This window comes from Aureobasidium subglaciale (genome assembly GCF_000721755.1).
Source record: "Aureobasidium subglaciale EXF-2481 unplaced genomic scaffold scaffold_43, whole genome shotgun sequence".
In the NCBI taxonomy this organism is placed as follows: Eukaryota; Fungi; Ascomycota; class Dothideomycetes; order Dothideales; family Saccotheciaceae; genus Aureobasidium; species Aureobasidium subglaciale.
The window spans coordinates 4,444-27,538 of record NW_013566952.1 but is presented as its reverse complement, the minus strand read 5'-3'; the positions used below and the strand labels follow the sequence as shown (position 1 = coordinate 27,538).

Sequence of the window (23,095 nt, the reverse complement as noted above, 5' to 3'; positions counted from 1 at the left end):
CCAAGTCACGACGAATGCGACGCCGCGCCATTAATCACGACAGCCCACCTAACTCCTTCTCACGATAAGCTAATGCTTCCTACTGCATCTTGTCAAGTCTTCCTGAGCATTCGTACTTCGACACCTGGAGAACGCTGAACAGCGGCAAGTCTGATCTGGGGTCGGACAACATGACATGCGCGCAGAGGTGGATCAACTTTACAATCTTCTCCGCAAAGCTGGTAGATAAAGGCGACAGCATGTTTGCGCGAGAGCTTGGGGTACAAGCCTTTTTCGATATTCGCAATGCCCTGGAAACGACATTGGCGTCACACTCGAGCACGCTTCTCGACAATTCGGACGTCACGGCAGAAGAGCCGCTGAGCTCTGATACAGAAGCTGCAGCACATTGAATTATACACGCATGCGAAAAACTAATTGTTCTGGACAACGACTTCTTCGGAGATGCTTGGAGTAAAGGTCTGGCCATGAAGACAGAGCTTTGGACTGTTCAACCAGGCTTTGCGGCAAAGAGGTGGGAGCTATGGGCTGATCAGTTTGGCAAGAGAGCGAGTGAGGCCTGGTTGGGAAACAATGTGAAAGAGGTCGCTCGAAAAGCTGCTATCGCAATTCGCCAAGGCCTTCCAGGCTGAGAAGCAGACAGAACAAGGCACCTTTGTACCTCAACATTCAAGAGCCACAACAAGATATGCTGCTGAAGAATCTGCTGCCTGATGGCGCCTGTCCTTATGCGTCCACACTCAGCGACAATAAAAATACCCATCCCATCGTTAGAAACAGCACTTCGTTGTCTGCCGAGAAGAAGGGCGTCTTCTACCTCAGTCGCATCGCTCCTTCCGGCTCGCAACTATGGGTCGCCAATGCCGACGGAAGCAACGCCACAAAGCTGACGGGCAATCAATCAACACCCTTTGACTACCACGCTTCTTGGTCTGCAGATGGCAAGAAGATTGTGTTTACCAGCGAACGCCGCGCCGACGGTCAATCGGATCTTTACCAGGTCAATGCCGACGTATCCCACGTTACGAAGCTTGTTTCAAGTGACTCGTTAGAGGATGGCGGCAGTCTATCGCCTGATGGCTCGAAGCTTGCATACAATTCCACCGCGACCAATTACACAACGAATGTCTTTGTGAAGGATCTCAGCAATGGTGTAGCAGTCAACGTCACCGGGAGCGACGAGAGGGTAGGCAGTTTTGTAGGCCCTCACGGCTTGTTTCCCCCTGCCTGGTCGCCTGATGGAGAGTGGCTCACTTTCAGCTCTGATGCTAGTACCCAGTGACCTGGCCACGGCAATGGTACCGGATGGGAGCACACTCAATCCCTTGCAGTCTATGCTGCGCACCAAGACGGAACTGGCTTCCGCAAGGTGATCAGAGAGGAAGGCCGTTGTCTTGGCACTCCGAAGTGGTCCCCCGATGGAGCCCGCATCGTCTACTACAATATCTCCACTGAGGATACCTACGGCGCGCATGGTACTTTCAACGGTCAGGAGGATGTAGTGTCTTCCCAGATTTTCAGCGTTGATGTTGCAACCGGCACCGATGTCAGACAGCATACTTTTGACGACACCCTGAAACTCTGCCCCGCGTATTTGCAGAATGGCAGCAGTATTGGGTATCTTGTCAACGCTAGAGAGAAAGCAGGATTCCACTACACCGCTCCCGATGCAACGCCCCAATATATCAATAGTACAATGCGTGACCTATCATGGTCCTCGGACGGAAGCAACGTCGTTTGTAAAATCTACGAGTGGGGCCCGCGAGCTGCAGAGAAACAGTTGTTCAGCTGGGACGACGACTGGGAGTACCGCTTCATGGACGTGTTTCCCTCTTTCAACAAACAGACTGGACGTCTTGCAACTACAGAGAAGCAGCTCGGCAACGGCTCATCTTCCGTCGTGCTCTCGATGCCGACTACAGCCGTCACTACCGCTTTTGAAACCTGTGATGTCAATGCATCAGCAGAGTATGCAGCGCTCCACGCAAGTGGTCTAGCTGGCACCTTCCAGCCAATCTCGTCAGCAGACGGGTCCAAGCTTGCTACAGGCCTTGGTGTATGGTTCTTCAACCGTGTGTTGTACCCTGCGACGCTCTACTCTTTCGATGCTTCAGGCACGAAAAACGAGAACCTCACTGATGGCACTCTCAATGCTGGCTTCCCTTCTTTCTCACCTGACGGCACCAAGCGTGTTAACCGACTCTGGAACTCGACGTACGGACCTCTAGGACTGCACATGCTGGACATGGAGACTGGAAGTACGCCGCAGCTGACTTCTGGCTGGGACAATACGCCTGGCTGGTCCCCAGATGGTGAGCTTATTGTCTTTACGCGCCGAACAAATTGGACCTGGGGCCCAAGCTGGCAGGAGGACCGCTTTGACATTTGCACAATTCGTCCTGATGGTACCGACTTGTAGGTGTTGACAGAGAGTGAAGCCAATGATGCGGATGCTGTCTGGGGCTATGATGGAAAGATCATGTACAGTACCGGCATTTACGGCTTCAGAGACGAGAGTGTGCTGTACGACAACACCTTCCAGCCGTACGGGCAGATTGTAGTCATGGATAAGGATGGAAGCAACAAGCAGATGTTGACTGACAGCATGTGGGAGGACAGTATGCCGTTGTACGTAGAGCGGGAGTTTTTTGACTGAGGAACCCTTAGTTCTGTCCGCGAAAGACATTGTCTTTGTCTTCTGCAGCCTTGTCCTGATCCTCTTCAATACCACTGTGCCCTGTCTGATAGAGTATGATGGTCTCGGCTGATGGACCAAATGTAGCTCGGACGGTGTCAAAATCATCCTCAATGTGCTCTACCAGTAGTACAGTATCATTCCTCATTGTTCTTCCATCCATGATGTTAATAAAGTACGGGATGATTTCTGACTTTGTATCGTTACAAAGCTCCAGAAGCAATTCACTACATCCTCGAGGCGACTTGTTGATGAATGGCGAGTTTGGGTTGCTGTCAGTCTCGATTGGCAGTTCTGAGGGCTTGTAGTATTGGTTGATGCTGTCAATGAAGCCGAAAGGATAGTCGTCATCTTCGGCGATGCCGCTGTCTTCGAGAAAACGGGTCATGATCTTTGCTACTATTAGCGTGAAGACCAAGCTGTTTGGAATTTTTAGGGTTTAGGGATTGTTTCTTTGCTCAGTGGAGCAGCGCATATTATCGGGAAGAACACTATTTAAGGGATATTTGGCAAGTCTTTCGCGGCGGCCAGTTGAAGTTCGCGGTTGTCTGGGGGGCAGAAATTCATGACGCAGTCCGGCACCCAACGCTCGGCTTAATAAGCGCGGAAACCCGAGAGCAGCTCCCTCCGTGTGCGAAGCAGCGCTGTCGAAGTTGTATCGGCTCAAGGCAAGGAGATCCTCGAATCCGGAGCGACGACACCGACACACATCTTGTCGAAGACTCTCTGAGTTGAATCTTTTGACATGAGCTATGACTGTCCCTTTCTACAGCTCGTCGTAACCCTAATTCAATTATTTGAGGAAGAGGGCGTGACAGTCCTGAGCACGTGGGAAGAGCAGACAACGATGATACAGAAACGATTGCGAGACATGGCCGGGTGCAACATGGCGGGGTGTGCGAATGTGAACCCTAGAGATTGTAAAGAGATGCTGCAAGCATCGTACGTCTAGGGCTCGAAATGCAGGCATGATTAGGGATAACTGTGGCTCCAAGGCCCAGATGATGTTGATTCATGAGGGCTATTGTACAGATGTAGGCATTCGTGACGCTTGCCTCTTCGACGACTCGTGCGTTGTTGACTCAAGAGATAAGGGTTTCATTGTTGAAATTCACATCTCAGCATCATATAGGCTTGAGAGCGGACGAGACCGCAGTGTAAGCAGTGGCAAGTCAACTCATAAACCCTCAAAATTAGAACATTTACCAGAGACCGAGGCTTGGTAATGATTATCCTGCATGTCACTCGAGCTCGAAGACAGAATGACTTGGCCGAGGGAAATACATGTTCAATCATCAAAGGGGACCGCGAGCCTGCTGAGAAAAGAGTCATAAGCTTTACCAATCAAGAGGGAAGGAAATCTTTGCAGCTGGGTTTACACTCACATGTAAAAGCATAAACCCGTGGAGTTCGCAGGTGGTTGTGGAGTCGTGGAGGCTCATGCCGTGAAGTTAGCCTCCCCGTGGGAGTGCCCGCCGTTTGATATTTGGCTTGCGAGACTGAGGGGGTCAGTGCTCCAAGCACAAGAATCACAAGACTGGAGAGAGCTTGCCACCGTTGCTTCGCATGTCTTTTTCTCAACCCAATAATCTCATCATACAATGCAACAGGACACATGGGACTTCATGTTTTCGAGCATGACAGCGCATTTACTCTTGTGATACGACTGTCAAATCTGTCATAGAGACACGCCAGGCAACATCACAGCGTAGCAGTGGAGATTTCAAGGTTTGTTCACCGAGCGCCTCCGTTCGTGGATGGCGCGTGAGCCGTACAAAGCGCGCCCCTGCCGTCGCCGCGAACTGCAAATGGTGGTGAACTCTGCTTGTCGCCATCGCGGGCTGCGCCGACGGTACTCATACGAGTTCTGTTTTCGCACCTCCATCATGGGGCACAAGTGCAGTTGAGAGCCACCAATCAGTTTCTGACGATCCTCAGGACATTGGCAAATTTGCGACGGGTACCTCTGCCCTTGAGGGCTTATGTTCTCTACTCATGCACCAAATGTCAGCTCAGGACACCAATGAGGCCAGGATGTATAGCCATCAGCACTGAACAAGTTTTGGCAACGGCAAGCCTCTGTTCGTTGTGGCGGTCTCTCTTTCGCGCTTGGCAAACACGGCTTCCCCGAACCGGGTGTGAGATTCGTGCTTCTCCAGGTCCCGAGGAGGATTAGAGCATTTTAGCAGCTCCTTTTAACAGCTGAACAGGAGCGTTTCTCGAGCTCTAAGTGGCTAGTCGATCATGTGGCGAACGTTGAGGTGTTCGAGGGCAACAGCATAGTGTTAAGGCCGTATAGGAGCTTAATTTAGCTAGTTCGGTAGCGTAGTTCGACTAGTTTAGAGACTAGCTAAGGTTCGTGCTTCTACCGAGCTGAGTTCTAAGCTCTAAGGCCTCTATATACACGTCGTCAGTATAAATAGCTAGAGCTAAAGCAGTCAATACTTGCCGCCGAGCTAGTAGAGCAGTCTCTAGCCGAACAGCAGCTAGTCGCTACCGTCGATAGGAGCCCTTAGCCTTACTTCTCCGATCTAACTTAGCACTCCTTAGAGCCAGCAGAGCTAGCAGAGCTTATAGAGCCAGTTTTAGAGCTAGCAATAGGGCCCTTAGAGTTTATAAGGGCCTTAGAGCTTACTAAGCTCTTAAAGAGGCCGCGGCCGCGGCCGTAGCAGAGGTAGAAGAGGTGCTTATAGCACAGTCGCTAGTAGTTAAAGTGGCCGCTACTAGACTAAGTAACGCAAAAAGTAACTCGTCGACGTCCTCTAGATCTATACGCTAGCGTATAACCGTATATTAAGCGCCGATTAGTATCGCCGCGTACGTAGTAACTAGAAGCGGAAGACTAGCTACGACTATACGTCGATAAAGAGAAGGATTAAGGATATAGTAGAGGAGCGCCAGCGCGTATAGCAGTTAAGAACAGAGACCTCTAGTACTAAGAACGAGACTAACTATATAGTTAGCATAGATCGCTAGATTAGAGAGGTCTAGAATCGCGCTATTAAGCAGAACGAGGCCGCTACTTAAAGCGCTAAGACTTAGAGGCGCTAGAGTCGTCGTACTAACCGAGATCGAGAGCGTATAACTGCTCGAGCTACTACGCAGCGCGCAATTAATGTATCTAGTAACGACGACAGTACTTCGGAGGACTTAGATAGCGAGGTAGATGCTAAGGGCGATAGAATTAATAGAATTAACACTTAGAGCGTTAATTTAGAGCCTTAAACTAATGTTAGTTTAGCGCGTAGAGGCCGAGGAGTAGCAAGTTTAGTTTAGCGGCGCTAGCGAGGAGGTAGTTACTCGAGTAGTAGCCGCTCCGGACTACTAACGTAGGAAGAGGCTATAACTAAGCTAGTTAGTGTTGCTCGAGCGCTCGCTACGCCGTAAGTAGCTCCGATTTTAGAGCTAACTAAGCTTCGAACTAAGGTTAGCGAGCTTAAGAGCGCTATTTAAAGGTAAGAGGCTCTACTTACTTAGCTAATTAAGCGCTAGCAGCAGCCGGCGCCTTAGTAAGTACCTTAGTAATTCCCTTAGTCTTAGTACTCGAACTAGTACTCTTAAAACTCTTAAAACTAGCTAAACTATTAATTACTATCTATACTATATATAAAGGTATTCCTCTACTATTAGCAGAGGGCATAAGAAGCGTAAAGATAACTGACTCTAGCTACTAGTATATATATATAAGTTCGTTAATAGTATAGATACTTAGTAAAAGGCTGCTACCGCTTAGTATCTAACTCGAAGAGGTTTATCGAACGCTATATACGTCTATAACGACTATATTCGGCTAAAGGCATACTCTACTACTATTCTAACCTTTAAGAGGCGTCTATTAAAGGCCCTTTACTTAGAGGTTAGATATCGGAAGCCGAATTAATGCCTCTATAGCGCTATAACTCCTAGATAGTTACTATATACGAGGTCGCTATATACGTAATACCGCTACGGATGCTATAGTAAGATATTAAGCCTTAAAGGTACTACTAAGTTCTACTATATTAACTAGTTATTATTACGGCTATAGAAGGGACTAACTAGCGAGCTAATAAGGCTATCCGGAGTGATAATAGCTTAATACTTAAAGCTATAGCCGTAGTAGTAGCTAGAGTAATAATCTCGCTAACGACGAATAGGCCTACCGAAGCCTCTAAATGTACCGTTAATATTACGGATTAAACCGCGATCTAACGATTAAATAGTAGCCTATAATATAAGGAGGTTTTACTAAGGAGGAAAAGGAAGGGGACGGAAAGTCCGTCCTCTTCGTACGACGCTTATATACGCTAAGTCGGGGAATTCCCGGCGTCAGCCGAGGTTAGGGTCGCTACTATAGCAAGACCCTATAATAATACCTCCCTCCTTACCGCTAAGAATACCGCCGCGCGACGTCCGTTTAAGCTATATTAAGCTCGTTATTTTCCCTCCTCCCTACCGTACGAAGTAATCTAAAGTAAATCTACTCCCTTACTCTACGTATTTCCGTCTCTATACGACTAGCTGCTTCTACCGTCTTCTACTTCGCTTCGCTCGATTCTCCGTTACTTAATTTTCCGTTCTTTTACTTAATTCTCTAGTTTAGTAAGTACTTATTACATCGTATAGTCGCACCCCTTCTTCTTCCTTTTTATAATAATACCGCTTCTATCTACCTTTCCGTACGGTACTTCGCCTCTCTTACTCTTTCCCCTTTCTAATATTATACGATAGGACAATTATACGACATTATTATATCGCTTATTCCCTACCTTAGTAGCGCTCCCGCTACTACTAGCCCTCTCTCTATCGTTACTCGCTTTCCTAGACCTAAGATCCCTTATAGCGGTAAGTCGTACAGTTAGTTTATCCTAACTACCGTTAGCGACACCTCTCTTAGCACTATCTGCTATACTAATGCCTAGGTTTATTTAACGTGTTTATACGATCTCGTTCGGTAGCTAATATTTATAGCGCGCTATCTAGTAGCTACCTCCTTACCCTTTCTTACTATCCCTCTACGCTAATAGCACCCCTACTATTACTATCGCCTAGGTTCGTTTATTTCCTCCCTCGTATAATGGTCGACTTCTTACTAATAGGTACCTAGATCCGTAGCGCTCGTTAGTTGTACGTTAACGCTCTACTTATCGCTTCCTATAGTACTCGCTACCCTACCGCTTACGCTTACTCTACTATCGGTACCTTCGGTAGCCTTATCGTACGTGTCGCTAGTTTCTGCGCTAGCGCCTATACTTCGTATAAGTAGAAGTCGCACCGTTAGTAGTGCCCTTACGTTAATAATAACGAGGCCTTCGTTCCTACCGCTACCCCTTGCTAGGTTCCTCCCGGTATATACCTTCTTACCCTTTAAGTTCGTCGTACGATCGTCTTCTCTTAGTTTAGCCCTAAGCGCTATTCTTCTTCTACGCTAGAGCGTAGCTCGCGCCTATTTATCTAGTTAGTCGTATAAAGACCTAGGCGGGCCTTCTTAGCACTACCTGTTTAGTTACTTTTTAATCGAATCCTCTTCTTACTTATTCTTCTCTTCTCGTCTTCCTTATGCCGCCTATCGCGTAGTTCTTCGTACGATGTCTAATTTATTAACGCTATAGCTCTAGCGTCGAGAGAGCTATCGGTGTTCCGGAAGGGCTAGGTCTTTACGAGCTAGCGGTCTAAGGTAGCAGTCTCTATTAACTATACTACAGATTCCTAAGTTTCTCGGGCATACCCTATCTATTATATAAGGTATTTAACCTGCTATCCCCGGCCTCTCTTCGTACGACTCTCGTTAATAATTTCTTTAACTAGGTACTCTTCTTCTCCGTCTACTTAGATCGTAGGTAGTTATATATCGTCCGAACGTTAGGACGGTAGTAGGTCTCTAGCTGCTAAGTAAATAAGGTTAATATAGAACATATCGTAGATGCCTTTAAGGGTGTCGAGTCGTACGGCGTATATACCGATAACTTCTTTTATAGTGTACTTAGCGTTCTTCTAGTCTAGTTTATAGTAAGGTCTAATCGTACGAATATTCTTTAAATAGAGCTAGACTTTATTACCTACTTAGAATTCTAGTACGGGGCTCCTTCTCTTATTAGCCTGCCGTTCGGCTTCTTATTACGCGAAGGCTATTAAAGCTTTTACCTAGTCTATCGTATCTTAGAGTGTTCGTACGATTTACTCTCCTTTCTCTACTAGAGTTTAGGCTCTTATCTCGTCCTCTCCTATTTATTCTTTAATATCTAGGTCGAAGGGCGAGTTTTCGAAGCTATATATTAAGAAGAAAGGGCTTACTCCTATTATCGCGTTCGTACGGCTATTTATCGACAATTCTGCTATCGGTAGAAGGGTTTTCTAATTAGTCTAGTCGAAGTAGACGTACGTACGGAGGTACGTTTTTATCGAACTGCTTAGTCTTTCTATAGCACCGTCCGTTTAGGGGTAGTACGCTATCGATAGTCTTTTCGTAATATTTACTAATCTGTAGATACTCGACTATAGTTCGCTTACGAACTAGGTTCCTTAGTTAGAGGTTATCGTATAAGGGAAACCGTATCTCCGGACTACGCTTTAGATAACCGTACGAGCGAGGGTCTCTACTATTATATCTATTACTCCTTCTAGGATTACTCCTCTTATTAATCTGTCGGTAATAATAAGGATATTATTATATCCTTCGCTCTTTAGGAGGTTAGTTACAAAGTCTATTAATATTTCCTACTAAGGTTATATAGGTATAAGGAGTAGTTTTAAGAGCCCTTTTCTCTAGTCCTTAAAAGCTTTACTCCTACTATAAACATTACAGTTTCGTACGAACTGTCTAATGTCCTAGCTTATATTAGGCTAGAAGAAGTTCCTTATAATAAAGGAGTATATCTGTTCTCTTCTAGGGTAGCTAGCTATAGTTAAATCGTAAGCGTATTAGATAATCGTCGTACGAAGGCTTTCGAAGTTTAGTACCTACCTTCTACTACGAAATAGGAGGTAGTTATCGTTACTAATTACGTATTCGGCGACTAATACTTTTAGTTATAGGTATAACGGGAACTTCCTTCCGCCTTTTTATACGACTAACTCTACTTCTTAGAATATCTCGTCTTAAGCTCTTACTTCGTCCTATAGTCGTACGTTATCGTACGAAGGCGGCTAAGTACTACCCTCCTCCTCCCGAACTTAGATCGGAGCTAGGGGCTCGACTCGTCCTCGTACTAGTTAGTTTAAAAGCTATATCGTACGGCTTTTAACTCTCCCGTCTTCTTTTTATAGGTTATCCTACTCTTTTCGGGAGAGGGCATCTACTACGCCGTTATCCTTTCCGGGTCTATACTTAAAGTAGAAGTTAAACCTTAATAGTAGTAGTTACTATCGTACGTGCCGTTCTATTAGTTTTCTTAGGCTAAAGAAATACTCGAGGTTTTTATAGTCCGTTACTACTTCGAATTCGTTTACCGCTTAGAGTTCTAAGTCCTATTCTTCTAGGCATCGTACGACGGCGAGTAACTCCTTATCGTAGATTTCGTAGTTACACTTAGCTAGCGCGTTCTTCTTCGAATAGTACGCGTACGGTCGTAGGATACCCTTATCGTCGACTTAAGATAGGACTCCGCTAATATTATATCTAGAGGAGTCGGTTTCGACTACTATTATACGAAGGGGGTCGAACGTTACTAGTATTAGGCCCTCTACGAACAGCTTTTTTATTTTCTTAAAGGCTTTCTAGCACTCGTTACTCTACCGAAACTCTCTATCCTTATACGTAAGGTTAGTTAGTAGCCGTACGACTACTAAGAAATCCGGGATAAATCGTCGGTAGAAGTTAGTAAAGCCTAGGAAACCCTATACGCCTTTTATAGTTATTAGTAGGGCCTATTTAGTTACAGCCCTAACCTTTTCTAGGTCTATCTAAATGCCTTCCCTAGCTTATACGATAAATCCTAGGTACTTTATTTCCTTAACTTTAAATTCGTATTTCTCGACGTCGAGGAATAATCCTATACTAGATAGTTTCTCTAGTACTATCTTTACCTTTATACGATAGTCTTCTACTATCCCGGACGAGTAGATTAGTACGTCGTCGATATATGCCGAGTAGAAGTCGTCTAGGTGTTCGCGTAACGTCTAGTTAATATATTTCTAGAATGTACTCGGTACGTTTACTAGACCGAAGGGGGTAACTAGCTATTCGTAGAGTCTATATCTCGTACGAAAGGCTATTATCTATTCTTTCCCTTCTATTATTCGGATCTTATAGAAAGCTACGCTTATATCTAGCTTTATAAACTATCGTACTTTACCGATTTAATTTAGAGTCTCGTATATTAGCGGGAGGGGGTAGCAGTCCTTCTTTATAATTGCGTTTAGAGCTCGGTAATCTATATAGAATCGGAGGCCGCTACCTAGTTTCCGTACGAAGAGTACTAGTGTAGCCGTAAAGAAGTAGCTTACGCGTATAAAATTCTTATCGAGTAGGTCTATAAGAGTAGTTTTTAGAACTACTAGTTCGTCTTATATTATATTATATAACGGGCCCTAAGGTATCTCGGGCTCCTTACTATCCTTTCGTATAAGTTCGATATTATAGTCGATGCCGGGCCCTTAGTAAGGTAGGAGCGTCGTTATATTCTTTAGCTTAAATAGTTCTAGATACTTACGGTATTTAAGCGGGAGTTTCGTACGAGGGTCCGTATATTTCTTTAGAGTAAGAGCTTTCTATATATCTTTTATCGTAACGGCGAAGCACTACTAGGTGTTCTTATACTTCGTACGAGATATCTTCTAAATTATTAAGCTTATAGTAGCGGCGTAAACTTATAGGATATCTAGCTTTAGGAGGGGTTTCCGCTTATAGTTTCGTAGTTTTACGCCTATTAAGCGGATATATAGCCTTCCTCGTTTAGAGTCTATCTATACGTCGTAGTAGTTTAACTATAGCCTTCTAAGGATAAGGTCGTAGCCGAGGTAGTTAGAAATAATATATAGAAAGGTTCCCTATTCCGAGTGTCCTTTAATATCGATCTAGTATCGTACGATGCGGTTAATCTTACCTTCTCCTCCCGTAGCTCCTCTTATTAACTTCGGCGTTATATCGAAGGTTAGAAGCCTATTCCTTTATACGAACCTCTAACTAATCGCTCTATAGCTTAAGTAGCCGCTATCTATTAGTATGTAGGTAGTAGCGACGTAGTTAATTACTATATATATAGCAAAAGGGGGAGAATTTATACGCTTACTTTCGAAATTTAACTAGTTAAAAAGATACTCCGTTAATTCTATAGGTTTTGCCCTCCGTTCGTAACTTCGTATAGAGGTTACTCTTTTCCTTAGCTCTTAACGGAGCTATTAGAGGGGTAGTTATTATTTACTTCGTCGATAGCTATTACTTATTTAGTAGCAGCTATCCTTATAGGCTTATAGGAGATCGGTCCCGAACATCCTCGTACGAGGTATCCCTTTCTTCTATAGCGGAGGTATAGGCCTTCTTTTCTTTACTTAGCGATCTCTTCGGGAGACCTCTAGTATTCGCGCTCCTTCGTATAGAGGGCGTTAACCTAAGTTAGTTACTAATCTATCTATTCTAGCTCCCTCTTATTACTAGTAATAGGGCGGCTTATACGAGGGAGTTATCCTTAGCCTTAGATCCTTCTAATCTGCTTTAGATCTTCGTTAACTACGCGCAGTTAGTTATAGTATCCTTCGTACGTCGGTTTCTTATCCCTTCCGACTATAGCTTCTATTAGTCGTACGTTAATTNCTACTTAGAGTAGCGTCTTCTTTTAGCTATCGTCCTAGGACAGGCCTCCTACGTCGACTAAGGCTTCGTTAAATTCGCTAAGGAACGTAACTAGATCTTTCCTACCCTATTTTATNCTATTAATACGTACGAGGGCTTTCTCCTAGCGTTAAGGATCGTCGAACGCTAAGTCTATTTCCGTAAAGAAATTTATAATAGAGATCGTACCGTTATCTTAGTTCGTACGAATCTAAGGGGTTATTCTCTTCGCGGTAACCTCTAAGAGTCTGTTAAACGCATAGTAGACTTTCTCGTCGTCCGAGAGGAAGGTAGCTCCGTCGATTAGGAGCTTACTCTTAAGGTTTATTCGAAAGGAGATATATTCGCTTAGGTTATCGTATAAGTACTTCGAGGGATTTAGGAAACGAGGTTTAGCTATCCTTAGGAATTAGTTATATGAAGGTGTTTCGGTAACGGGCGTGTTCTCGGTCGCGGTTAGTCCGTTTAAGGCTACAGCTTGTTACTAAGCTTAATAGGCTTATTATACATCGTGTTATTCTTAGATAAATGTACGTAATCTAGTGATCTCGTACATTAATTATTCGTACGAAGGGGAAGCGTTCCCTTCTATGTTAACGATAGGCGGTAACCGCTCTATACGTGTTTTTAAGAGTAAAACCTAATATTACGGATTAAACCGCGATCTAACGATCAAATAGTAGCCTATAATATAAGGAGGTTTTGCTAAGGAGGAAAAGGAAGGGGACGGAAAGTCCGTCCTCTTCGTACGACGCTTGTNTGCGCTAAGTCGGGGAATTCCCGGCGTCAGCCGAGGTCAGGGTCGCTGCTGTAGCAAGACCCTATAACAGTTAACGAAGCCCTATATACTAACTCTACCTCCTCGTCGTCGTATACACTCAGCGTACTCTTATATCTTTAGCAGTGTTAGCTACGGATGCCACTCGAGTAGCGTACGGTGGTTTCTATTAAGGAATTCGATAGTATCGGTGAATATTGTGCTTAAATAGCCACGGCAGCGACTAAAGTGGTTATATAGCATAGACTAGTCGTTCGGAAAGTAGAGCCGTACGCAGGTAACTACGAGAGCAAGGTATAGCGAGGGCTTTAAGCGGTTGCTGAATTTAAGGGTATCGAGCTCGAGGAGATGCGTAAGTTTAACGATATCTTACTTGCTAAAGCGACAGAGGTACTTGAATTTATCGTTATGCCAGCTCTTAAGGCTCTAGTCGAACTGGCTGTACGGTAGAGGGGCCTTGTATTAGTAGCGGCGAGGGCGAGGGCGAGGGCGCTAGTATATGGCGATAGCGACGATCAGGATAAATAGCATACGACGGCGAGCTTCGTAAGCGTTTATAGCGGCGACGACTATATACAGAGGTTAGCAGTAGCGACGACGACGACGACATGGAGTACTGTACACTAGCAGTAGCTACGCGCGCTAGCAGAGTCAGTACCATAGCTCAGAGGCCTCGGAAGTGGCGTGAGCTAGTTGAATCCTTCGAAGGTGTTGCTGTTGAACAGGAGCTGCTAAAATGCTCTATTGCAAGCCGAAAATGTAACAAATTTACATTCCCTCGGCCGAAAAGATAGGTGCAGCTAAGATGGAAGGGCCGATTGGAATCTTTGGCTTTGCCGACTATCCCCTGCGCTACGTCTTGTCCTGCTTGTAGCTGTACCAAGGCACAATGATGGTGGGAGAGCGACTATCACATCGGGAGCGCAGTCAGTACTGATCCTCCATGACTGACTACGGTTAAAGAGAAATCACTCTGCATGTCCACAGGTCTCATGGTCGCAACTTGACGCGTGGGAGAAGTGCAAACGAGACAGAGTTTGCGCACCCCAGAAATGCAAGTGCGGCTTGAGCTTGCAAGCCGCCACGAAAAACGGTCGATATTTCGTGTGGCGGTATGTATGGAGAAGCTGGGTCACCGGGGAATAACTGGAGCAGGCAACGCGCGGGGCCCCGAAAGAACTTTGAATAGCTTGGACCACTTCCATGTTTGCAGGCTGAGGTTTGGGACTTGGTCGCGTGCTATAAATGGTCGTTGTTCCTCCTCAGTTTGCAGATCCGATCAACACATTTCATCCTTCATTCGCCAACATGGCCCACCACGAAGACATCGACTCCAACCCAGCCCACGACCGATTCAATGTCTCTGAAGAGAAGCACCAAGCCAGAATCGCTGAGCTCACCGACAATGTTACTGGAGAGATCCGTAACCCTCTCGTCGGTGTGCCCCGCGACACTCTGATGCGTTCCGCCGAGAAGTTCGCGGCCGACCATGATCTGAACGACATCCTGCCCCTTCTCAAGAAGGGTGCTCTCGCTGCTCAGAATCCTGCACAGGTCGCTACTATGGATGACTTCACGGACGAAGAGAAGGAGATCTTCCAAGAGGAGATCACTCACAAGTGGCGCCAACCCAAGATCCTTTACATCACCATTATCTTGAACTCCGTTGCTGGTACGTCGGGACGCTAACTTGTTCCAACATTGAATCAAGCTGACTTTGTGAACTAGCTGCCATCCAGGGATGGGATCAAACTGGATCCAACGGTGCAAATCTGTCTTTTCCTCAGGCCTTTGGTATCCCTGAGAGTGGCCCCGTGTGTGAGGCCGCCGGTACCTGCTCCAACAACCAATGGCTTGTCGGCTTCATCAACTCCTGCCCCTATCTCGCTATTTTCCTTTTCGCAGGTTGGATTTCCGACCCCCTGAACCACTGGCTTGGTCGCAGAGGAGTCATCTTCATTGCTGCCGTCTTCTCCCTACTTGCCCCTATTGGTATGGCGGTCACCCAAAATTGGCAACAGTTGGTCGTCTGCCGTATCCTTCTTGGTATTGGTATGGGTCTGAAGGAAGTCACGGTACCTGTCTTCTCCGCAGAGGTTGCACCTACCAAGATTAGAGGTGGTTTGGTCATGTCGTGGCAAATCTGGACTGCTTTCGGTATCCTCCTCGGTACGTCAGCCAACCTCGCCGTCAAGGATGTTGGTGACATTGCATGGAGATTGCAGCTCGGGTCAGCCTTCATCCCTGCTGTCCCTCTTGTTCTTGGTATCTTCTTTGTGCCTGAGTCACCCAGATGGCTCATGTCGAAGAAGAAGTATGGCAAGGCTTACCAGTCGCTTCTCCGATTCCGTGGCAAGCCTATCCTGGCTGCTAGAGAATTGATCTACATCTACGCCCAAATGGAGCAGGAGGTCATGCTTATTGAACAATCCGGTCTCCCTGCTAACGCTGGCTTCTTAACTCGTTTCATCGAACTCTTCACCATCCCCCGCCTGCGCCGCGCCGTTCAGGCTTCCGGTATTGTTATGATTGGTCAACAGATGTGCGGTATCAACATCATCGCTTTCTACTCTTCGACCATCTTCTCTCAGGCTGGCGCTACCGTCACTGGGGCTCTCCTCGCTTCCTGGGGCTTCGGTATCATCAACTTTATCTTCGCTTGGCCAGCCGTTTGGACCATTGATACCTACGGTCGTCGCGCTCTCCTTCTTTTCACCTTCCCCAACATGTGCTGGACACTGTTGGCCGCGGGTCTCTGTTTCCTGATCCCCACCGAGTCTGCCGCCCATCTTGGCCTGATCGCCCTCTTCATCTACCTGTTCGATGCCTTTTACTCTCCCGGTGAGGGTCCTGTGCCCTTCACCTACTCCGCCGAAGTCTTCCCTCTCTCCCATCGTGAGGTTGGTATGTCGTGGGCCGTTGCCACCAACAACTTCTGGGCCACCGTCGTGTCCCTCACCTTCCCCCGCCAGCTTCGCGCATTCGGCACCACCGGTGCTTTCGGCTTCTACGCTGCCATGAACGCTGTCGCCTGTGCCATGATCTTCCTTTGGCTGCCCGAGACCAAGCAGCGCTCGCTCGAGGAGTTGGACTACGTGTTCGCTGTCCCTACTCGCACTCACATGAGCTATCAGCTCTTCCAGGTCTTGCCTTACTGGTTCAAGACCACTGTTCTGCGCAAGAAGGGACTTCCGGAGCCCAAATTGTACCACTTCCACAGCGACTCTACTGTCCTCGAGTTGGAGAACATGAAGGCTTGATTGGGTGGGTTGTTGTTGGCGGAAAGTAATGAAGTGGGATCACATAGCGAATGATCAATGTATTAAATTGGACCGTATGACTGCAACCCTCTTTGCTTGTGATGGGAGATTCTGTACACGTCGAAGCGGAGCGGAGGAGAGGGAAAGTCGCAAACCTAGGGCAGAAACACCTTGCGCACGTTCGTCCCTCCTTTCTATTAAATCAACTAGTGACATGATTTACTTGCTCCCGCTCGCTCTAGTAACGTGGCGCGTAGTAGTACCATCTTCATGGGCATGGCCCGATTCTAAACGAGTGCCGCCCTCGGTGTGAACAGATATAGCAACGATCTCTTTCTTGTCGTTGGGATCCTTGGTGGACTTGTGCAATTTCGCGCCCCCGTATACTTGTCAACTCGAGCTAGCGGTCATTAGGTCACCTAAACTTACTGAATCCGGAGAATTGCAGCTTTGTCACCATACTGAAAAGTATCAGTATTTCTCAAGACTGCCGCAGCAATGGGATCGACGCCATGCATACTTACTTTTCTTTCCGCCTCGGATGGCCTTATTTAACCCGGCGCCGTTTTTGCCTGGGTTCTGATTGACAATGTCATTCTTGGTCGCTCCCGCCCATCTTAACGCCCTTTTTCCGCCAGTACTGAAAGCCCGTGATTCCTGCAGAAGACATGTCTATTCCGTGAATGAGAATGGAAAGGGCTTGATTATGAGATGAAGGTCAGTAAAAGTTCTGGTGTTAAATGTAACTGAGGCCCGCATTTATATCAGGCTTCTCAAACTTTAGTTTTATCCAAGATCGTAAAGATCAGAAGGGATTAACGGCATATCCAGGCGCTTAGCTATCTGTTTAGATTAGAAGAGAGCTACAACCCAGGCGGTCGGTACCAAGGTGCTAACGTTTGACTACGCGCCGGATACTGTTAGGGAGTTCTGCCTGAAATAAGCCTCAATCTCCTTATCTAGGCAATGGTGAGCATCACATGAGAGAGCAATTTATAGAGACTGTGTTCGCGAGGATGCAAACGCTAATCAGATTTGGGGTTACAGGATTACCGAGACAACCATTCGGCATTAAGAGCAAAAGCCTTACTCTGTAGTACAATCTGAACGTCTGCACGCGAACAAGGTCGGGATCTAGAATTGCCGTTGCATGCCAATATTTTATCATTCATCTCTTACTATCTCACCAGATTCGATCAAGTCTGCGAGCAGCCATTCGTCGAAGAAAATGTCCTGCCAACCGCTGCGATCCTCAGGCTTCCAAGAAAGCATTTTCCTCATGATTGTCAGGAAATTCTTCTTATCTTCACCCGAAAGACGTTGTTCGCAGCTCTCGAGGCTTATTGCCGGTATCGCCACTTCATGTATCCACTTGCCTGCGCGAAGAGATTAGATAGCGCCCAAGTCGCGCAACAAAAACTCATGTATAACTCACCGTCCTGGTCCCAGTATTTTGCGGTCTTCTTAGAAGCCGCAAGAAATTCAGGAGGGGGATCACCTAGAATTGCCACCATTTGAGCAAGATGATGGCTTTCAGAGTACTGATCATCACCGCGCTTGGCACTGAAAAGCCTTTCGGGTTGAAAAAGATCCCAGAGCTGGTTGACCTATCAGCCGTCGCATCATGGGACAACGAAAGACCGTTTCGATGCCGGAATTCTCGTAACAATAAACTTACTGTCATTCCGAAGCTCCAGATGTCCACGGGATAACTCCACTCCATCTCTAAGATGACTTCGGGCGCACGATACACGTTTGGCATGATGAGTCCAGTGTGTAAAGAGTTTCCAAATCGAGCTTCGCTAAGATCAGTCAAGGACGGAAGTCCTTTTGTCAACGGCATCGGCTGAGAGACATAGACGATACGATCCGAGAGCTCCTTCCTCGGCGCAGGGTTTGTGATTGCCATTTCCGCGAACTTGTCAAAGACTGAGCTGTCTTCAATGCCTATAAGCACGTTGTTAGGTTGAAGGTCTGAAGCTCTGTAAGCAAACGCTATACTACCCAGCGCCTCGATGCTTTACCCGTGTGGATCACCTTAGCTTCCCTATGCAAGAAATCGAGTCCCTCCAATATGGGACGGAAGATCTGCCGTATCAGGTCTTCGTCGAATACTCGGCCGCTTGTGAGATCTCTTCGCTCAGCGAGGCTGATTCCAAGTGGTTCGTGGATAAGGCAAATATGTCTGCCATGAGGACCTTCAACTTCGAAAGAGTCAAGGAGTCTCCTGATGTGGTGACGACCGTCATGTTTAGAAGACAGTGCTTGGATATGTTGATAGATTTCAAGCTCGCGATGTTTCTTTGAGCTGTTGACATAGGATTTTGAAAGCGGCATATTTGTTGGATGCGAAAAGGTCGCGGCAGAGCCACACAGTTGATGCTGATCCGTACCCAAGTTTGCCAATGGATTGGTATCGGCTCTTGAACACTTCGCCAGTCCTGACGGGGAGAAATCGTTCTGCCTTGTAGTCACGAAGAGTCTCTTCTTCAATGAGTGTCGAGGGGTCTAGCCGATTAGTTGTCATGGTATGGACCGCGCGTTGATGGCGTGCGACGTTTCGCGAACGCGGCCTGAAGATCCGATGCAGTTCAGGGATGCGACGCATGTCTGGTTGTCCGTAACTCAAGACGCCCTAGCTTGCTGGAAGAGGAAGCGAGTCTGCGCGCGTGCGTCTCGCTCGGGTTATTTGTAGGTCCAGCGTTCCCTCAACGCCGAGATGCGCCCTGCGCGTAGCACTCAGATTGTAATTCTGCTGCCCGTAAAGAACATATAAGAAAGCTAAACATAAAAATCATTGGATTTAGCAATTATAAGTATTAGATTATAAGCTAGAGTAGTGTCTCCTAGTAAATAAAGTACTTATATTATAAGAAAGCTTTATACTAGAGTATACTAACGTATATAGAAGGGACGTACCTTATAGTCTAACATTAGATTAATTAATTGATTGATTAATTCAATTAATTAGGCTACTTAGTTCTACAGCAAACCTATAAGCCGTCTTCTATCAGTTCTTCCTTCTTTATCCCTATCTTTCCTTATTCCATTCTAGCTTCCCCTTACTCGATAGCTCTCGTCTACTACGTAAACCTGCCGGACTTATAAAGGAAGTAGAGGACCGCTTTTACCGCTAGAAGGTTCGCCTTCTATTTTTCCTTTAGCCCGTCGACTAGTTGCCTATTTCTCGGGTCTTCCTAGGGATTAAAACCCCCAAGTATATAAGAAAGGTCCCTCTACCTATACCCTACTACCTCGATAGCATATTAACGATCTTCGCGTAGGAGGGGGCATTCGTATATAACGTGCTTAATAGTTTCTCGCGTAGCTCCGTATTCGTACCCTACTAAGTCTACTAGTTTTATCTAGTATAGGTTACTCTTTAGTCGGGAGTGCCCTATCCGGCATTAGGCGAGTATCGACGCTTCTTCCGCTAATAATACGTTATACACTATCGCTATATAGGGACCTAGAAGAGCTCCGTCTAGCTTCTACGTGTATAATCCGGTATATAGCGTGTCTCGAGGTCTTATATTCCTAGCCTATTTCTAGGTCTCGTCTAGCTTCTTTTAAAGTATCTTCCTAGCTACCCTTAAGGCTATCTTCTTCGTAACCCCTTTATAGCGTTATTAATATATTTTCGACCTTACGATGTTACGATTACGTAGGTCCGGAGGTACTAAAGGGTTAGTAGGTATTAGGAGGTTAGTAGATGTCTAGGAGTCCGAAGAGGTTAGAGGGTTAGTAGGACTTTCGAGTTACGTAGTAACGCCTTCTACCTCTCCCTATCCCTCCTCTAGCACCTTTTTTGCCCGCTTATCTACCTACTCGTTACTATATACACCCTTATAGGCCGGAACCTACTATAAAGTAACCGTTACCCCTTCCTAAGCCTAGAGAACATCGATATACCTACGGATATACTAGACTATATACTGCCTATATAGACTTATACCTTCCTAACTCTAGGTTAAAAGGTCCCCTACCCTCGGGGCCTTTTCCCTGTATCCCGCCAGCTAATCGGATCCCGCGAGCCGACCTCTAGACCTACCCTTAGGGCCTTTTCGCCCGTACGCTAAAGTCATTTTTAATCTCTACCTATACGGAGCTAAAAATTATAGCGTGTAAAAGTCCGCCTCGATATCTAGCCGGTATACCGACATCTCTACTATTCGAGCTATAGTTACGTTATTCGATTATATGTTAAAGACAGCTACTCGTCTCTATTCGACGCGACGCTAAGACGCGACCGAAGACTAAAGAGCTCTCCCTACCCTACCCTTCTTATACGACAACTTATTATAAGAAAGTAAAAAGAAAAAAACATATAAATATATATATATATAAAGCAGCGTATAAGTAGCACCCCTATCCGTAGCTCTACCGCGCTAACCGCCTTAAGCACTTCTCGTATAAGGATTCTTCTCGACCTCGGGTCCCTAGCGTACGCGCGTATACGCGCACTCTCGATATTAATCGATGTCTCTTACCTCGTACGGAGTTAAGTATAGGTAGGAGTAGAACTGCTTCCTTTATAGCGTATATCGCTTTAGCGTACGGCCGGGCTAGATTAGTACGTACTAGAGTAAGCGATATTAGATTAAGGGTAACCGACTTTATACTATCGAAGCTCTCTATCGGTCTATCTAGGCGGAAAACTACTAGAGCTTATACGAGATACCCTCCTCCTTAGAAGAAGCCGATCTAATCCTCTTTCTCTATAGCGATACGTTCTAGTGTCGGCTCGATAAGTAATCTTATTATTATATCTACTAAAATGTCCGAAAGATAAGGGAGCATTATCGTACGGCGTACAGCTAGTTAGAATTCGGTAGGAAAGGTCGGCCGTCTAAGCTCGTACGTAGCCTAGCTCCTCCTACTATACGGACCTAGCCGGCGTAGATTGAAGTATCGTATTAGAGGATCTTTCTATCCGGGCCTAACTCCTATTTTATCTGCGTATAGAGTATAGACAGCTTAGACGGAGACGGCGACGGCGACGGCGACGATATACCGCGCTACCCTATACTACCGCTAAGCTTATACGAGAGACACGAAATAGTAGTCTAGCAGTAGAGGGACTAGATCGACGACCTATACGACTATAACGGCGACCGTTAGCTAAAACGAACTAGATAGTAGGGGTTCCTAATCGACTCGACCCGCTCGTAAGTCCTCGAATATGTCGTCGAGCCCTAGCAGGCTTCTCCGCCGTACGAGGGTAAGATATAGGACGCGGTAGCATCGCTAATTGTACGCGCCGAGAAGCTCCTTACGCGTACGAGCTACTTCGTACGGGTTACTATCGTATAGGTCGAGGACAGCTATTACATCTAGCAGCCGCTACAGCTATATTAAGGCCGTCTATAGCTCTAGAAAGGTATATAGGCCTAGTAGCAGATCGTGCTCTTCTTTATACGATTCTACCTAGGCGGTCTAGACCTCGCCGTACCGCTATCCGATATATAGCGAGAGACGCTATAAGGACTAATAGCCGTAGTAGAGGACCCTTTATACGAAGAGGGGGAGGAAGACGACCGGCGGCGGTCTAGTAGAGACCCGACGGCGATACCGGAGCTAGAACGCGGTATCCTCTTCTTTATTATCTTACTACTCGATTACGTCGTACGAGGCTAGGAGTACGAGAGCCTAATAATCTNCGCTCTCGCCGCGATCGCCGTATAACCGTAAGGATAGCTCGGCGTCGATAGGTACCCGTCTATCCTCTCGGCGCTTATTAAAACATTACGCTATCTCGTACTATAGGAGGCGTATAAGAGACTCCTAACTAGAGATATAGATACTAGTACTAGTATAGACGTAGATATAGACGAAGATATAGACATAAATACGGAGATAAGCTCGAGCTCGAGCACGAGTACGAGTATAAGCATAGATAGTAATGCTCGTACAACCGCGAGGGCCCGAGCCGACCCCGATACGTACAACGACCGTATAAAGGGCCCCTAGCTAGATAACGTTAAGTAACTAACCTTTTATTTTCTCCGGAGGGGTATGCGCTCGCCCTTCGAGTAGATATTAGACCTGCGCTCGTACGGCTAGCATCTGGCTATATAGAGCACCTTAGAAGGTAAGGTTAAGTAGAGGGGCGACCGGCTATTATACGGAGATATCTGCCTCTATATAAGCTAGCTACGTCGTATAGTTAGCCTTCTTACGTACAATATAAGAGAGCTGCTCGATTCTCTCCTACTGCTAGGCCTCTATACGCCGCCCTTATTACTATAGAGCCTAAGCGATAGCCTAAACTCGTCTGAAGCCAGTTTTAGCTTTGTACGACTTCCTAGAAATAGCGAGATANTAAGGGCGGACGGCAGTCGGTAGCTACTAGACTAAGTGATTATAGCACTACACTTATAACGGCAGTTCTTCGTAGACCGTACGAGCGATACGTTTAAGGCACCCGCCGTTAATCGATACATCCGCTACGTAGACCGCTTCTATACGAACCTCGCCGTCCTTTATTATATTACTAGCGGCTAGCCGGCACGAGCTACGGAGATACTATCTATCCGTTATAGGAACTCGTACGAGGGTAGACACCGGGGTGTCTATATCGACGGCGGGCTTATTAGTCTTATAACCTCGTACTA

The 23,095-nt window shown here is 46.4% G+C and overlaps 5 protein-coding genes across 5 annotated transcripts; 3 read left to right on the top strand and 2 right to left on the bottom strand.

Moving 5' to 3' along the window:
* Positions 1-688: 688 nt before the first annotated feature.
* Positions 689-2,656, top strand: AUEXF2481DRAFT_48749 (uncharacterized protein; the record flags this gene model as incomplete). The annotated part of the gene is made up of 4 exons (XM_013483419.1): positions 689-732; positions 781-1,271; positions 1,332-2,405; positions 2,430-2,656. The coding sequence occupies 4 exons, from the start codon at positions 689-691 to the stop codon at positions 2,654-2,656; spliced, it is 1,836 nt and encodes a 611-aa protein (XP_013338873.1).
* Positions 2,657-2,663: 7 nt separating this feature from the next.
* Positions 2,664-3,083, bottom strand: AUEXF2481DRAFT_33998 (uncharacterized protein; the record flags this gene model as incomplete). Its single annotated transcript, XM_013483406.1, has 1 exon — positions 2,664-3,083. The coding sequence occupies one exon, from the start codon at positions 3,081-3,083 to the stop codon at positions 2,664-2,666; it is 420 nt and encodes a 139-aa protein (XP_013338860.1).
* Positions 3,084-7,350: 4,267 nt separating this feature from the next.
* AUEXF2481DRAFT_570675 (uncharacterized protein) lies at positions 7,351-8,166 on the top strand. Its single transcript, XM_013483431.1, has 3 exons — positions 7,351-7,596; positions 7,646-7,726; positions 7,782-8,166. The coding sequence occupies exons 1-3, from the start codon at positions 7,589-7,591 to the stop codon at positions 8,104-8,106; spliced, it is 414 nt and encodes a 137-aa protein (XP_013338885.1). The 5' UTR covers positions 7,351-7,588; the 3' UTR covers positions 8,107-8,166.
* A 6,363-nt stretch (positions 8,167-14,529) lies between these two features.
* On the top strand, positions 14,530-16,576 carry AUEXF2481DRAFT_75055 (uncharacterized protein; the record flags this gene model as incomplete). Its single annotated transcript, XM_013483429.1, has 2 exons — positions 14,530-14,893; positions 14,950-16,576. 2 exons carry the CDS (start codon positions 14,530-14,532, stop codon positions 16,479-16,481), a joined length of 1,896 nt encoding a protein of 631 aa, XP_013338883.1. The 3' UTR covers positions 16,482-16,576.
* Positions 16,577-17,645: 1,069 nt separating this feature from the next.
* Positions 17,646-19,008, bottom strand: AUEXF2481DRAFT_48747 (uncharacterized protein; the record flags this gene model as incomplete). The annotated part of the gene is made up of 5 exons (XM_013483418.1): positions 17,646-17,857; positions 17,917-18,079; positions 18,160-18,455; positions 18,506-18,745; positions 18,798-19,008. The coding sequence occupies 5 exons, from the start codon at positions 19,006-19,008 to the stop codon at positions 17,646-17,648; spliced, it is 1,122 nt and encodes a 373-aa protein (XP_013338872.1).
* Positions 19,009-23,095: the final 4,087 nt, after the last annotated feature.